This window comes from Heterodontus francisci, chromosome 27 (assembly GCF_036365525.1).
Source record: "Heterodontus francisci isolate sHetFra1 chromosome 27, sHetFra1.hap1, whole genome shotgun sequence".
In the NCBI taxonomy this organism is placed as follows: Eukaryota; Metazoa; Chordata; class Chondrichthyes; order Heterodontiformes; family Heterodontidae; genus Heterodontus; species Heterodontus francisci.
The window spans coordinates 61,827,242-61,842,434 of record NC_090397.1 but is presented as its reverse complement, the minus strand read 5'-3'; the positions used below and the strand labels follow the sequence as shown (position 1 = coordinate 61,842,434).

The window sequence follows — 15,193 nt, the reverse complement described above, 5'->3', positions numbered from 1 at the left end:
TGGTGGCTGCCTTACAGCCCTGACACACAGCTTACAATTTTTAGACATCACGAGCAAACCCAACCACATAGTTGGGAGTCATGAGACACTTCAGAATTACATTTCTCGAGTTACAAACTAAAGAAATGATCCCTAAACAAAATGACAAACTGCCCAGAAGGTAGTGCATTTTTCTCCCACAGTTAATAAAATGGGTATAATGTTACTCTGCTAATCGTAGACCACAAGCACAGTGCAGAGTGGTGTAACCAGGTAACAAGATGAGGAAGGCCATTCGCTCCATCTTAAAGATCCTAACGCCCCCCAGTTGTAGCATTCAATTGTTTCTTAAATATTTTCAGGATTTTTGCCTCCATTATTTTAACTGGAAATTGATTCATATATAGATCACTCTTTGTGTAAAGAAGAATTTCTGCATATCAGTCCAAAAATGACCTTTCAGTAGGTTGAATCTCCTTCCCCTAGATCTACTTCCACGGGTTAATTTAAAGTAATATTGCGAATTAACTCTCTCTATATCCTTAGCAGTCTTACATACCTCTGTAAGACCATTACATGTACTCCTTTCCTTGGCTGAAAAGCCTAATTTCACTCCTAACTCAGACAATAGGCAACAGCTGATGGCTCTTCTCTGCACTGCCTCCAGCATTTGAATGCCTCTCTTTTTTTGGTGGGCAGAACTAGATGCAGTATGGTCTGAGCAGAGTACTGAGCAGTTTGATCAATACCTCTGTGACTTGGAGGGAAGCACTATCACCTGCAAATTCCCCTCCAAATCACACACCATCCTGACTTGGAATAATATTGCCTTTCCTTCACTGTCACTGGGTCAAAATCCTGGAACTCCCTCCCTAACAGCACTGTGCATATACCTGCACCACACGGACTGCAGCTGTTCAAGAAGGCAGCTCATCACCACCTTCTCAAGGGCAATTAGGATGGGTAATAAAGGCTGACCTTGCCAGCACAGCCAACATCCCATGAACAAATACATTTAAAACAAAACCCTCCTCGGACTTATATTCTATTGTTTTGGCTTTTGTAGTTCAATATCCTATTGGCTTTGTTGATTGCTGCTCTGTGTTCATTGGATATGTTTAGCATGGAATTCACTAAGGCTCCTAGGTCTCTTTCAGCTTCAATCATAGTTATTTCAGCACCATTCATGAAGTATGCGTGTTGTCTATTTTTCATTCTTATATGCAGCACTTTGCACTTTTCTGCATTAAATTTTATCTGCCATTGTTCTGCCCACTTACAATTGATTCTGTGGTTTCTGAGCTGCCTGCTCCAGTTCCACTGCCTCTCCTTACTGTCGTGTCATCTACAAATTTAACCACTTTGCATCGAGTTTATGCATCCAGGGCATTTATACAACTTAGAAACCAGCAACAAGTCCTGATATACCTTGCTGAGTCCTTTCTCCCTCACTCCCATGCAACTCTTCTAATGAATATTTGTTGTTTCCTCCCCGTAACCGGTTTCTTAACCATTCCTAGGGTTTATCCTGACTCTCCACAGGTTTAAGTTTAATTAGTAGCCTTTGGAATGGAACTTTAGTAAAAGAGCTTTGGAAGTCGAGGTATATCATTTCATAGGGTTTCCCACAGTCCATTTAAGTTGTCATTTCCTTAAAGAAGTTGCGAAGCTTGGACAAACAGGATCTTATCCTTCTGAATCCATGCTGACTGCTGATAACTAGATGGCATTGTACAGATGATCCTCATGTTTACTCCTGGTAATCAATTCTCTTATTTTGCATGAAATGCAAGTAAAGACTAATACGTCTGTAGTTGCCTGTGACCGTTTTTGAATATGGCTACCAAATTAGCCTGCTTCCAATCTACTGGTAACTCTTCAGTGCCTATTGGTTCCATTGTAACGATCGTCAGTGCCTCACAGATCCCCTCACTACTCTCTGTGAGCACTGCATTTATGATGAAGACATTGATTTTACCCAAAATATCTTTGTCCTGAGAGAATATTTTGTTCATGTCTTCTCGTGAATATTTTGACGAAGTAATCATTGAGAATATTTACTATTTTATGTACATCCTCAGTTTCATGTCTGTTTGCACCTTTTATGGTTTTCTGACTGCCCTCTTGCTTGCTATGGTACCGATGGAATTTTTTCTGCTTTGCTTAGTCTCAACTGCAATGTCTTATTCCAGGTCTCTATTTGGCTTCCTGATCATAATTTTTACGGGTTTCCACATTTTCTTGCTCTCATCTCTAGTGATCCCCTTCTCCTTTCTCCCTGCAGGATTGGCACAGGCCATTTTCCTCTTTATCACATTTTTAATTTGTTTGTGAAACCATTTAGTGTGGCATTTTGCTTAGTTGGAATTTGTTGGTACTGGAAATATATTTATCCTATGTGCTCAGCATTTTATCTTTAAATGTGTTCAATGTAATTTAACTGGAGCGCCTGATGTGTATCAGCTGTGGCACAGTTGGTAGCACTCTTGTCTCTGAATCACAAGGTTCTGATTCAATTCCCGCTCCAAGATTTGAATACAAAAATCAAGGTTGATACTCCAGTGTAGTATCGGGGGAGTACTGCACTGTTGGAAGTGCTGTCTCTCAGATGAGATGTTAAACTGAGGCCCCATCTGCCTACATGGGTGAATTTAAACGATCCCATGGCACTATTTTGAAGAAGAGCAGGGGAGTGCTCCCTGGTGGCCTAGCCAGTATTTAGCCCTCAATCAATATCATCCAAGCAGATTATCTGGTGATTGTCACATTGCTGTTTGTGTGTAAATTAGCCACTGCGTTTCCTACATTACAACAGTGACAGTACTTCATTGGTTGTAAAGTGCTTTGAAATGTTTAATGGTCATGAAAAGTGCTCTATAAGTGCAAGTCTTTCTTTATAACCTCCTCTAATTTATTTGCTTTAGTGGATTAGTCATTTCATCAATTTTAAAAAAAAGTTATATTCTTGGCTATTGGTCTCATGTATTTCTAACTCTGACAGCATGTCAAACTTTATCACACTGTGGCTACAGTCCCCTGATGTGCTAAAATCTCCATATCTTGTACTGTTTCTGGGTTATTAATAAATACCAGATCCAAATGAGCATTGTTTCTTGTGAATTTCTTGATGCATTAGGTCAAGAAGCAGTCATGCATTACATCTAATGTTTGCCTACAGTACTAGAGCAACTGCATTTTAAAAGCACTCCATTGTCTAAGTGCCTGGGGACAACCTAAGAATGTGAAAGGTGCTATATAATCAATAGAAGTCCTTTTCTTCTTTTATCTACCCAATCTGGCTCAAACCACTTGAACTTTCCTAGTTTATACTTGATTTAATGGGAGGTTTCAATTTAATGAAAGCAAAATACTGCAGATGCTAGAAATCTGAAATAAAAACAGAAAGTGCTGGAAATACTCAGCAGGTCCGGCAGCATCTGTGGAGAGAGAAGCAGAGTTAACATTCCAGGTCTGTGACCTTTCACTAGAACAGTTCTGATGCTGCCGGACCTGCTGAGTATTTCCAGCACTTCCTGTTTTTGTTTCACTTTAATATCCTTCCTGTTTTTACATACTCTTCCAATCTCCCTATAATGCAAATTGTCCTTTCTATTCACCTTTTTTATTCACTCTGTCTTTCTAAACACTCTATACTCCTGAAAGTTGTAATTCCTTCCGTCCTCTGGATTACGCCATGTTTCTGTTACTTTCCCCACATTGATGTTTCCTATTGCTCCAATATCTTATTTCTCTAGCCTTCATTATATGCATCATATTGTAGATTTACCTCCTACTGTCTCCCACCATCTGTCTCATTGCTTCTCTAGGCCTCCCAAAATATGTAGGCCTCTGCCAGCACAAGCTTGTCCCCCCATGTCTTTGCCTCTTTATAGGATTTCTCTTTGTTATTTAACCCCACCTGATAGAAAAACCCAAAACACTCCCTCAGCAGTAGAGTTGCCAACACTCCCCAGGATTGTTACGGAGTCACCAGGAATTCAAGATTAATATCCTGGACACTGCTGCAAACCAATGGGGCCTTTAAAAAAGAAATCCTTCATTGAAGGCTTTTGTTGATTAGTGATAAAAAATATTGGAGATGGAAAACAAGCTGAGTGGGGCAGACAGAGGTGGGCGGTCACATCATGAAACCTCCAGCAATCAGTCCAGCAAGAATTGGCAACACTATTCAGTAGTGGAAATTTCACCTGAATAAACTGAAATGTACAGCATAGAAACAGAAAAAGACTTGTATTTATATAGCACCTTGCACAACCACCGGAGGTCCCGAAGCGCTTTACAGCCAATGAAATACTTTTGATGCGTAGTCAGTTGTAATGTAAGATATGCAGGAATCAACCTATCTGGCACCGAGACAGAAGCCACAATCAAGGGCAAGTGCATCACAATATATATACATAACAGTAATGTCACTGCAAGTAGATAGCATTTCATTAAATTAATGCCGTGCCTACCTTTAGAGGCAAAGGTTGCCTGAAATACTGAACACAGCAAAAGCAGCTGTTTTATCCAAGCCATGTGGTGGCGGTCGATACAGACAGCTCACTGTCTCCTTTTAATCCCAATTTCCATTCTCGGTGCCTTTGCTTCTTTACCCCTTTAAACAGATCCTTTTAAAGGAGAGTTTCAAAATGATCATTGCAGGAAACAACTAGTCTCTCGCCGCGACGGCAACTAACCCACATTGTATAACTTTCACTTTCACTTTTTTTTTGTTGAACCCCTTTAACTGTGAAATTCCTAGAAACGGTTGAATGGATTTTTGACACTGAAACAGGACGGGCCAGCTGGAAGAGTTTAGAGGGCACGTTTAAGGAGTGGGGTGCAAGTCCCAAGGGCAAGTCTAGCTCAGTAGCTGGAGCACTAGTTGTTGTTTCCTGCTCAAAACGAGTTGAGAGCTTGATGAAAGGAATCGTGCTTTATACCGAGAAATTAGGAGGGTTTGTTTGGTTTGGAGACAGGACTAGCAAGGAAAACCCCCAAATTGCGCACAATTAACCGTACTGGATTCTCCCTGTTCAGTTTAATTCCAAACACTTCCTCGACACTGGGGATATTGCCCCCACCCCCACGCATGACACATTTCATCCCAAGCCACCTCCTTCCCAGAATAGGAACTCACTAACGTGTTTATAGTAATCTCCCCTTCCAGTTTTCTGCTGAAAATGCCAGTCTGTCCTTGCTGGCTTGACCCTTGCTGGTGCCCAATTCCTCTGGCTCAGTCTGTTCCTCCCCACCCATGAACTTTATACATGCATTAGTGGGTGTTGTTGAAAGATTATTTGTCTGGTGTGAGGGGCATTTGTAGGGGGAGGGGGGGGGGGTTTGCGGGGTGATTAGGTTGAGGCACTTAAGGCGAGCCTGCTGCTGAAATGCCCTCGCAGGCAGGGGTCGCTGGATATAAATCAGGAGTGCCAACTTTGGCTAATTTTTCCTCTTTCTGAGAGGATGTGAAGCCAGTCCCTGTCGCTCACCTGAGGTCAGGTAAATCAGCACTAACTGGAAAGTCAAAGCTGGGACAGTATGATTCAATACCCCTACTGGACAGTGAGGATTTGAGTTTTCATTCTGACTGTTCCACAGACCACTTGTTGGAACATGAGAACAATTCCATTCCTAAACTTGGAGCCATTGTGAGGGATTCATGTGCAGGGATTTCTTGATGATGTGCTGTTCTACAGTGTGGTGAATATTCCCTCCTCTGCCCTTCCCCCAGAATCACTTGGAAATGGTTAGGATGGTTAAAATAACAGGCAACTTTCTGAACATGTAAGTACCTGAGTAACGCAGATGGCATTCAAGCTGTAGCGAGCACTGAAAAAGGACTGGAATATTCAAATTTGGGAGGATAAAGGTGGTGATCCTTGTGGAACAGAATGCACAAGTTAGTCTGTGAGATCAAAGTCACGTTTAACCAGCAAGACTTAATCTTCTCACTGAATATAATTCATACTGGCTGCACCTTTTGAAAAAAAAGATAGAAGAGGAACTTGCAAGGCTATGGGGGAAAAGTAGAGCAGCGGACTAAATTGCAAAGAGCTGGCACAAACATGATGGGTTTAATGGCCACCTTCTGTGATGAATGATTCTAAGATACCAGGTGAAATATGGACAAAGGTTAGATTTGTAACAAAAGATAACTGACATTCACATATTATGGGTTGCCCTTGGATACTAAAGTTCAACAGGGGGAATTTGGGAATGGTACTGTGGAGATTTGCACCACTTGGTGACCAGTTTCAGGTGCTGCTTGTAATTTTAGCGAGTTCTTCCCCACCTGTGTCTTTACAGTGCTACCAGTCAAAATATCATAGAATCGACAGCACCAAGGGAGGTGATTCAGTTCACCATGTCTGTGCCGAATCTCTGAAAGAGCTATCCAATGAGTCCAATCCTGCCTACTGTACATGCCCCAAAACCCTGCAAATGTTCACTTGTTCAGTGTTTATCCAATTCCCTTTTGAAAGTTACATCTGAATCTGCTTCCACCACCCTTTCAGGCAGTGCATTCCAGATCATAACAGCTCACTGTGTAAAAAGATTTCTCCTCAACTCACCTCTGGTTCCTTTGCCAATTATCTTAAACATATAATTCCCAACCATTTAATAAAAGGAGAAGGAGGTGCTCAACCACATTTAACACTGATAACCCTCATTGTATTACGATACTTAAAAGACATTTTTTCAGGCAATGGCAGAGTAGAAAAATCTGATTCGACAAGGATACTGGCTGCTGCACAGAATGCAAAGTGCGGACTATTCTCGGACAACTATGTCAGCACAAGTAGTGGGTGGGGAGGCAGGTCTGTAGATCCACAACACTGCTAAATCAGCTGACAGATGGCATGTATCCCAGGAGCCCACACAAAGCATAATGATAGAATTTACCTCAGATTGCACGTGTGTCATTGCTAAAACCAGCACCATTATTCTAACTGCAAAATAGCACGACTATGAAAATATGAGTCTACAGCACTGCAGTCAGGATAAGGGGGGGGGGGGGGGGGTGGTTTTGGCAATGCAAACATTGGGAGCTGGCACCTGAATGCCACAAGGCCCAGTTACAGAACTAGCATGTAAAATGTGGCCTCAGATCCTTTAGCTGTAATTATAAAATTGGCTTTGCTCACTTATCCCCATTTATCCCCTCACTTGCTGCTATTTCTCTGTACCTACAGGGCACATAGACACACGGGGATTTCTGTAAATACATTCTGGTTCAAGAGTATGGTCAATCAATTTTGGGGAACAAAGTTTAAAGGACATCCTTAACCTAAATTGTGAATATAGTTTTAACTCAATTTTCAGTAATACCTCTATGTGTTATTGAAGATCAATGAGAAGTAAATTGAAGATCTTCCACAGAATTATGAAGACAGAACCCCTCTTGTCCTCTCCAATTAATTAGTGTTGTCACAATCCCTGGCCAGCTCTAAACTCTCAATACTACTATCATGCTTCTCAAACCTTTAATCGCCAGTGGAAAAATTTACCATGATGGAAATCACACATTGCATGCAGTTTGTCCCTAATTCAGGCCAACGTCCATGGAAAACACTCCATGTGCATGTGAACAATTGTGCTTGTGATATGTGCTTGCACCTAACACTTAGCATAGCACATGTCCTCCACCCATTTCTATGTGAAACACCATCCCCTTTTGAGCCATTATTTCATAATCATAGAATGATACAGGACAGAAGGAGGCCATTGTGCCTGCACCAGCTCTTTGGTAGAGCTATCTACTGAGTCCCTCCTGCTCTTTCCCCACAGATCTGTAAATGCTTTCCCTTCAAATTTTTATCCAATTCCCTTTTGAAAGTTACTATTGAATCTGTTTCCACTCCCCTTTCAGGCAGTGCATTCCAAGTCACAACAACTTTCTGTGTAAAAAAACTTTCCTCATACTGTCTCTGATTCTTTTGCCATTCACCTTAAGTCTATGACCTCTGATTACCAACCCTTCTGGCCCTGGTAACAGTTTCTCCTTATTTACTCTATGAAAACTGTTTGCGATTTTAAACACTATTATCAAATCTCTTCTTAACCTTCTCTACTCTAATGAGAAAAACCCAGCTTCTCGAGTCTCCCTATGGAACTGAAGTCCCTCATCCTTGATACCGTTCTAGAAAATCTCCTCTGTACCCTCCACAAGGTCTTGACAACCTTCCTAAGTGTGGTGCCCGGAATTAAACACAATACTCCAGCTGAGGCCTAACCTATGTTTTATAAAGGTTTAGCAGACCTTCCTTGCTTTTGTTCCCTATGTTTCTATTAATAAAAGCAAGGATCCCATATGCTTTTTTAACAGCCTTTTCAGAACAGGACAAGAGGACTAGGCAGGCAGTGCAAGAATCTCCTGTGGCTATTACCCTGCAAAACAGATATACTGCTTTGGATACTGTTGGGGGGAATGGCCTCTCAGGGGAAAGCAGCAACAGCCAAATTCATTGCACCACAGTTGTCTCTGCTGCACAGGGGAGGAGTGGAAAGTGTGGGAATGCAATAGTTATAGGGGATTCAATTGTAAGGGGAATAGATAGGTGCTTCTGTGGCCGCAAAAGAGACTCCAGGATGGTATGTTGCCTCCCTGGTACTAGGGTCAAGGATGTCTCAGAGCGGTTACAGGACATTCTGAAGGGGGAGGGTGAACAGCCAGTGGTCATGGTACATATTGGTACAAACGACGTAGGTAAAAAAAATGATGAGGTCCTAAAAGCAGAATATAGGGAGCTAGGCAGTAAGTTGAAAAGTAGGACCTCAAAGGTAGTGATCTCAGGATTACTACCAATGCCATGTGCTAGTCAGAGTAGAAATAGCAGGATATATTGGATGAATATGTGGCTGAAGAGATGGTGTGAGGGGGAGGGTTTTAGATTCCTGGGGCATTGGGACCAGTACAACCTGGACGGGTTACACCTGGACAGGAGTGGGACTGATGTCCTAGGGGGAGTATTTGCTAGAGTGGTTGGGGAAGGTTTAAACTAAAGTGGCAGGGGGATGGGAACCTTTGCAAGGAGTCAGAGGAGGGGGAATCAAAGACAAGAACAAAAGACAGTAAGGGGAATAAGAAAAGTGATAGGCAGAGAAATCAAGGGCCAGAATCAAACAGGGCCACAGTGAAAAATAGTAGGAAGGGGACAAGTAATGTTAAAAAGACAAGCCTTAACGCGTGAAGCATTCACAATAAAGTGAATGCATTAATCGCGCAAATAGATATAAACGGGTATGATATCGTCGGGATTATGGAGACATGGCTGCAAGGTGACCAGGGATGGGAAATGAACATCCAGGGATATTCAGTATTTAGGAAGGACAGACAAAAAGCAAAAGGCGGTGGAGTTGCATTGCTGGTTAAAGAAGAAATTATCGCAATAGTGAGGAAAGATATTAGCTCTGATGAAATAAAAACAAGAAATGCTGGAAATACTCAGCAGGTCTGACAGCATCTGTGGAAAGAGAAGCAGAGTTAACATTTCAGGTCAGTGACCCTTCTTCAGAACTCTTACGATGTGGAATCTGTATGGGTAGAGCTGAGAAACACGAAGGGGCAAAAAACCTTAGTGGGGGTTGTATATAGACCCCCAAATTGTAGTGGTGATGTTGGGAATGGCATTAAACAGGAAATTAGAGATGCATGTGATAAAGGAGCATCTGTAATTGTGGGTGACTTTAATCTGCATATAGATTGGGCAAATCAAATTAGTCACAATACTGTAGAGGAGGAATTGTTGGAGTGTATACGGGATGGTTTTCTGGACCAATACGTTGAGGAACCAACTAGAGAACAGGCCATCCTAGACTGGGTATTGTGTAATGAGAGGGGAATAATTGACAATCAAGTGATGCAAGACCCCTTGGGGACGAGCGACCATAATATATAGAATTCTTTATCAAGGCGGAAAGTGACGTAGTTGATTCTGAGACAAGGGTCCTGAATCTTAGTAAAGGAAACTACAAAGGTATGAGGCGCGAGTTGGCCATGATGGATTGGGAAACGTTACTTAAAGGGATGACGGTGGAAAGGCAATGGCAAACATTTAAAGAGCGCATGGATGAACTGCAACAATTGTTTATCCCTGTCTGGCGCAAAAGTAAAACGGGATAGGTAGCCAAACCATGGCTTCCAATGGAAATTAGAGATAGCATTAGATCCAAGAAAGAGGCATATAAATTTGCCAGGAAAAACAACAGACCTGAGAATTGGGAGCAGTTTAGAATTCAGCAAAGGAGGACCAAGGGATTGATTAAGAAGGGGAAAATAGAGTACGAGAGCATGTTTGCGGGGAACATAAAAACTGACTGTAAAATATTTATAGGTATGTGAAAAGAAAAAGATTGGTAAAGACAAATGTAGGTCCCTTACAGTCAGAAACAGTGGAATTTATTATGGTGAATAAAGAAATGGCTGACCAACTAAATGAATACTTTGGTTCTGTCTTCACAAAGGAGGACACAAATATCATACCAGAAATGTTGGGGAACACAGGGTTTAGTGAGAGAGAGGAACTGAAAGAAATCAGTATTAGTAGAGAAATGGTGTTGGTGAAATTGATGGGATTGAAGGCCAATAAATCCCCAGGGGCTGATGGTATGCATCCCAGAGTACTTAAGGAAGTGGCCCTAGAAATAGTGGATGCATTGGTGGTCATCTTCCTAGATTCTATAGACTCAGGAACAGTTCCTACAGATTGGAGGGTAGCTAATGTAACCCCACTATTTATAAAGGGAGGTAGAGAGAAAGCAGGGAATTATAGACCAGTCAGCCTGACCTCGGTAGTGGGGAAAATTCTAGAGTCCATTATCAAAGATTTTATAGCAGAGCACTTGGAGAACAGTGGTAGAATCGGGCACAGTCAGCATGGATTTACAAAAGGGAAATCATGCTTGACAAATCTACTAGAATTCTTCGAGGATGTAACTAGTAGAGTTGATGAGGGGGAGCCAGTGGATGTGGTTTATTTGGACTTTCAGAAGGCTTTCGACAAAGTCCCACATAAGAGATTAGCATGTAAAATTAAAGTGCATGGGATTGGGGGTAGTGTATTGTGATGGATAGAAATTGGTTGGCGGCAAGGAAAGAAAGAGTAGGGATAAATGGGTCTTTTTCCAAATGGCAGGCAGTGACTAGTGGGGTACCGCAGGGATCGATGCTAGGACCCCAGCTATTAATGCTTTAGATGAGGGAACTAAATGTAATATCTCCAAATTTGCAGACGACACAAAACTAGGTGGGAGGGTGAGTTGTGAGCAGGATGCAGAGAGGCTTCAGGGTGATTTGGGCAAGTTGAGTGAGTGGGCTAATGCATGGCAGATGCAGTAGAATGTGGATAAATGTGAGGTTATCCACTTTGGTAGCAAAAACAGGAAGGCAGATTATTATCTGAACGGCTATAAACTGAGAGAGGGGAATATGTAGCGAAACTTGGATGTTCTTGTACACCAGTCGCTGAAGATAAGCATGCAGGTGCAACAGGCGGTAAAAAAGACAAATGGTATGTTGGCCTTCATAGCGAGAGGATTCGAGTACAGGAGCAGGGATGTCTTGCTGCAATTATGCAGGGCCACACCTGGAATATTGTGTGCAGTTTTGGTCTCCTTATCTGAGGAAGGATGTTTTTGCTATAGAGGGAGTGCAGTAAAGGTTTACCAGACTGATTCCTGGGTCGGTGGGACTGACGTATGAGGAGAGATTGAATCGGTTAGGATTATATTCGCTGGAGTTCAGAAGAGTGAGGGGGAATCTCATAGAAACCTATAAAATTCTAACAGGACTTGACAAGGTAGATGCAGGAAGGATGTTCCCGATGGTGGGGGAGTCCAGAACCAGGGGTCATAGTCTAACGATACAGGGTAAACCTTTCAGGACTGAGATGAGGAGAAATTTTTTCACCCAGAGAGTGGTGAGCCTGTGGAATTCACTACCAGAGAAAGCAGTTGAGGCCAAAAATTGTATGTTTTCAAGAAAGAGTTAGATATAGCTCTTGGGTCTAAAGGGATCAAAGGGTATGGGGTGAAAGGGAAATGGTTACTGAGTTTGATGATCGGCCATGACCATAATGAAAGGTGGAGCATGCTCGAAGGGCCGAATGGCCTACTCCTGCTCCTATTTTCTATGTTTCAACTTGTCCTGCTACCTTCAAAGTTTCGAGAACATAGAGGTCTCTGTTCCTGCACCCCAATAAAAATTGTACCATGTGATTTATGTTGCCCCTCCCTATTCTTCCTAGCAAAATATATCACTTTACATTTCTCTGCGATGAATTTCATCTGCCATGCTTCTGCCCATTTCACCAGTCGGTTGATATCCTCCTGAATTCTGTTACTATTTTCTTTATTATTTACTACATTTCAGAGTTTTGTGGCATCTCAGACATTGAAATTATGCCCTCTATACCAAATCCAGATCATTAATGTTTATCAAAAAGAGCAGTGGTCTTAGAACGGACCCCTGAAGAACACCACTGTATACTTTCCTCCAGTCTGAAAAACAACCATTCACCGTTATTCTCTGCTTTCTGTCCCTTAGCCAATTTTGTATCTAGGTTGCTATTCTTCATTTACTCCCATGGGGACTTCTGCCTATTATGCTATACCTATAATGATAAATGATCCCTATAGGGTAATTCTAATACAATTTATTATGCACTATAACATTTTCTTGAGAGTATTTATTCTGTTACAAGGTACCTCTTTTCTTTTTCCCTTCAGTATTACCCCTAATGTAACCCTTTCAATGTGTCCCTAGCTGCAGAAAAGGCAAGGAATTGGCCAACTTATGTGCTACCATCGTGGGTGTTTCGGTTAGCCAGCAGGAAGTGCGTGATGGTGTCCTGGTGAAGAGGCCCTATCCAGTTTACCTTCTACTTTCTGGGATGAGCCTGGACTCTGCTCAGTGTCTTGGCACAGATCAGGCACATAAAACAGTGAGATTCAAAATTGGGTCTTGTCACTCTGTGGCTTTATGCATTGTTGCTTCATCATTGTGCCACATGTATGAGAAATACCTTAATGTTAATATTGCGTTACTGAACTCACGGCTGCAAAACAAGGGCTAAAGGTGGGAACCATTCTAAGACTTTCTGATGAAAGGTCACAGATCTGAAAAGTTAACTCTGCTTCTCTCTCCACAGATGCTGCTGAGTATTTCCAGCATTTTGTTTTTTTTGCCTCTGGTACAATACCTTATGTAGATTGAATTTAAATGTTAAATAAAAAGTACAATTAGGGATAGGGAGGCCATTAAATTGTTGGGGATGACACAAAGAAAGAACCCTTGGCTCATTGAAAATTGTTCTCAGTTGGAGAAAGAAAATGACAATATCACAATTGAAAGTTAATAAATGGCATCTTACCTAAATCAGATCATCACAGCAAAAGCGAAAGTTTTAGTGAATCTCCTGGTTACACCGTCTAGATTTAAATGTAGCAACTTCTCAAAGACAACATCTGATATTTCCTCCAGAGTAATATATTGAAAACTGGGCCTGAGATTACGGTCAAAATTCCATTAACAAATAGCTGAATAAACAATTACTTCTGCTTTCTGCAAACCTCTTCAGAAGAAATAAAAATGTGTCATGTACAAGAAAAGAAACTATGTGTCATTGCGAAATAAGAGGGTGGATCATCATTCTGTGCCAGCTTTCGTTGCCAGCTTTCATCCAGGACTAGAACTCTGTACAGTTGTATGTAAAATTGGCGCAATTTATCAGTTTAAAGATGATCTTATATTTTGTTCATCTCAGATAATTTTGAGTACTGAAGTTACATGCTACAGTAGTTTAATCACAGTTAGAGCTGTGTTTGAATGTATTATTTCATTGCTAGTCTTGATGTTTACAATGGGTACTGTATTGCCAGCGTGTTGTAGATGCACTGCAGTAAAATAGCAAAAATCTGGTGAGACATTAGGGGATTGATAATGCAGCCCATGGGGTCCAAAGTGGAATAGTACAGAGCAACAAACGTTGGAAGCTTAATGCCATTGCTCTCCTGGCTGGCCTCTCATCCTCCACCCTTCATAAACGTCTGCTCATCCAAAGTTTTGCTGCCCATTTTTTAACCCACACCAAATTCTGTTCACCTATCAACCCGCTGCTTGCTGACCCACTTGCGCTTCCAGTCTTCCAAACCCTCAAATTTAAAATTCTTATCCTTTCATAGCCTTACTCCACCACCCACCACCTCAACTCCCTACCAATTTCTATAACCTCCTCCAGCCCTTCCAAGAACTTTGTGTTCCTTTCACTCTGTCCTCGTGTGCACCCCTTCCATTGGAGGCTGTACCTTAATCTATCTATGTTCTAGGAGTGCAGACAACATCACCATCAACAATTTGCATTTATATAATGCATTTAATGTTGAAAAACATCAAGAGGCACTACCACAGAAGCAGAATGAGACAAAAATCAGATCAAAGGAAGAGATATTAGGAAGGGTAACTAAAAGCTTGGCCAAAGATATGGGTTGCCTGGAGGAGAGGGATTGGGAGAGGCAGAACAATTTAGGGAGGAAATTCAAGAGCATAGGCCTAGACTGCTATTGCAGGCTTCCCTGGCTCATGTATCAGATTATTGTTTATCATAGTGAGTTGATTTAAAAATAAGAAAAAGACTTGCATTTATATAGTGCCTTTCACAACCATCAGATTTCTCAAAGCACTTTACAACCAATTAAGTACTATTGAGGTGTAGTCATTATTATAATATAGAAAACCCAGTGGCCAATTTGCACATGGAAAGCTCCTACAAACAACGGCAATGACAAGATAATCTGTTTTTTGATGTTGATTGAGGGATAAATATTGGCCATGTTACCAGGGGCATCTCCCCTGCTCTTCTTCGAACCAGTGCCATGAGATCTTTTACATCCACTTGAGAGGGCAGACAGGGCTTTGGTTTAACATCTCATTTGAAAGACAGCACCTCTGACAGTATGGTATTGGAGTGTTAGCCTTGATTTTTGTGTTCAAGTCCTGGAGTGGGACTTGAACCCACAAGCTTCTGACTCAGAGGTGAGAGAACTGCTTTCCTGTTAGACTTTCATTTGTTGGTTAAAACAGAGACACCAGTTATAATAACTGCTGAACCAGAGCTTTGTCTTTAAAAGCTCATGTTACACAATCCAACATGAGTACTCAGTCAAATCATACAACATGATTCCATTTGTATGAATTTTTATTATTGAGATC

The 15,193-nt window shown here is 41.6% G+C and overlaps 1 protein-coding gene across 8 annotated transcripts in view; it reads right to left on the bottom strand.

Annotated features, from left to right (window-relative positions):
- LOC137385035 (uncharacterized) overlaps positions 1 to 13,449 on the bottom strand; it is a 129,660-nt gene extending 116,211 nt beyond the window's left edge. For 3 of the 8 annotated variants that reach the window (XM_068059785.1, XM_068059781.1, XM_068059784.1), the window contains exon 1: positions 4,455 to 4,966. In XM_068059785.1, the coding sequence (XP_067915886.1) occupies positions 4,455 to 4,518 (64 nt within the window). In that variant the 5' untranslated portion in view covers positions 4,519 to 4,966. Of the gene's footprint in view, positions 1 to 4,454; positions 4,969 to 5,777; positions 5,864 to 13,355 lie in introns of those variants that run through there. The other 5 variants (XM_068059782.1, XR_010977720.1, XM_068059786.1 and 2 more) reach the window with 5 other exon arrangements.
- Positions 13,450 to 15,193: the final 1,744 nt, after the last annotated feature.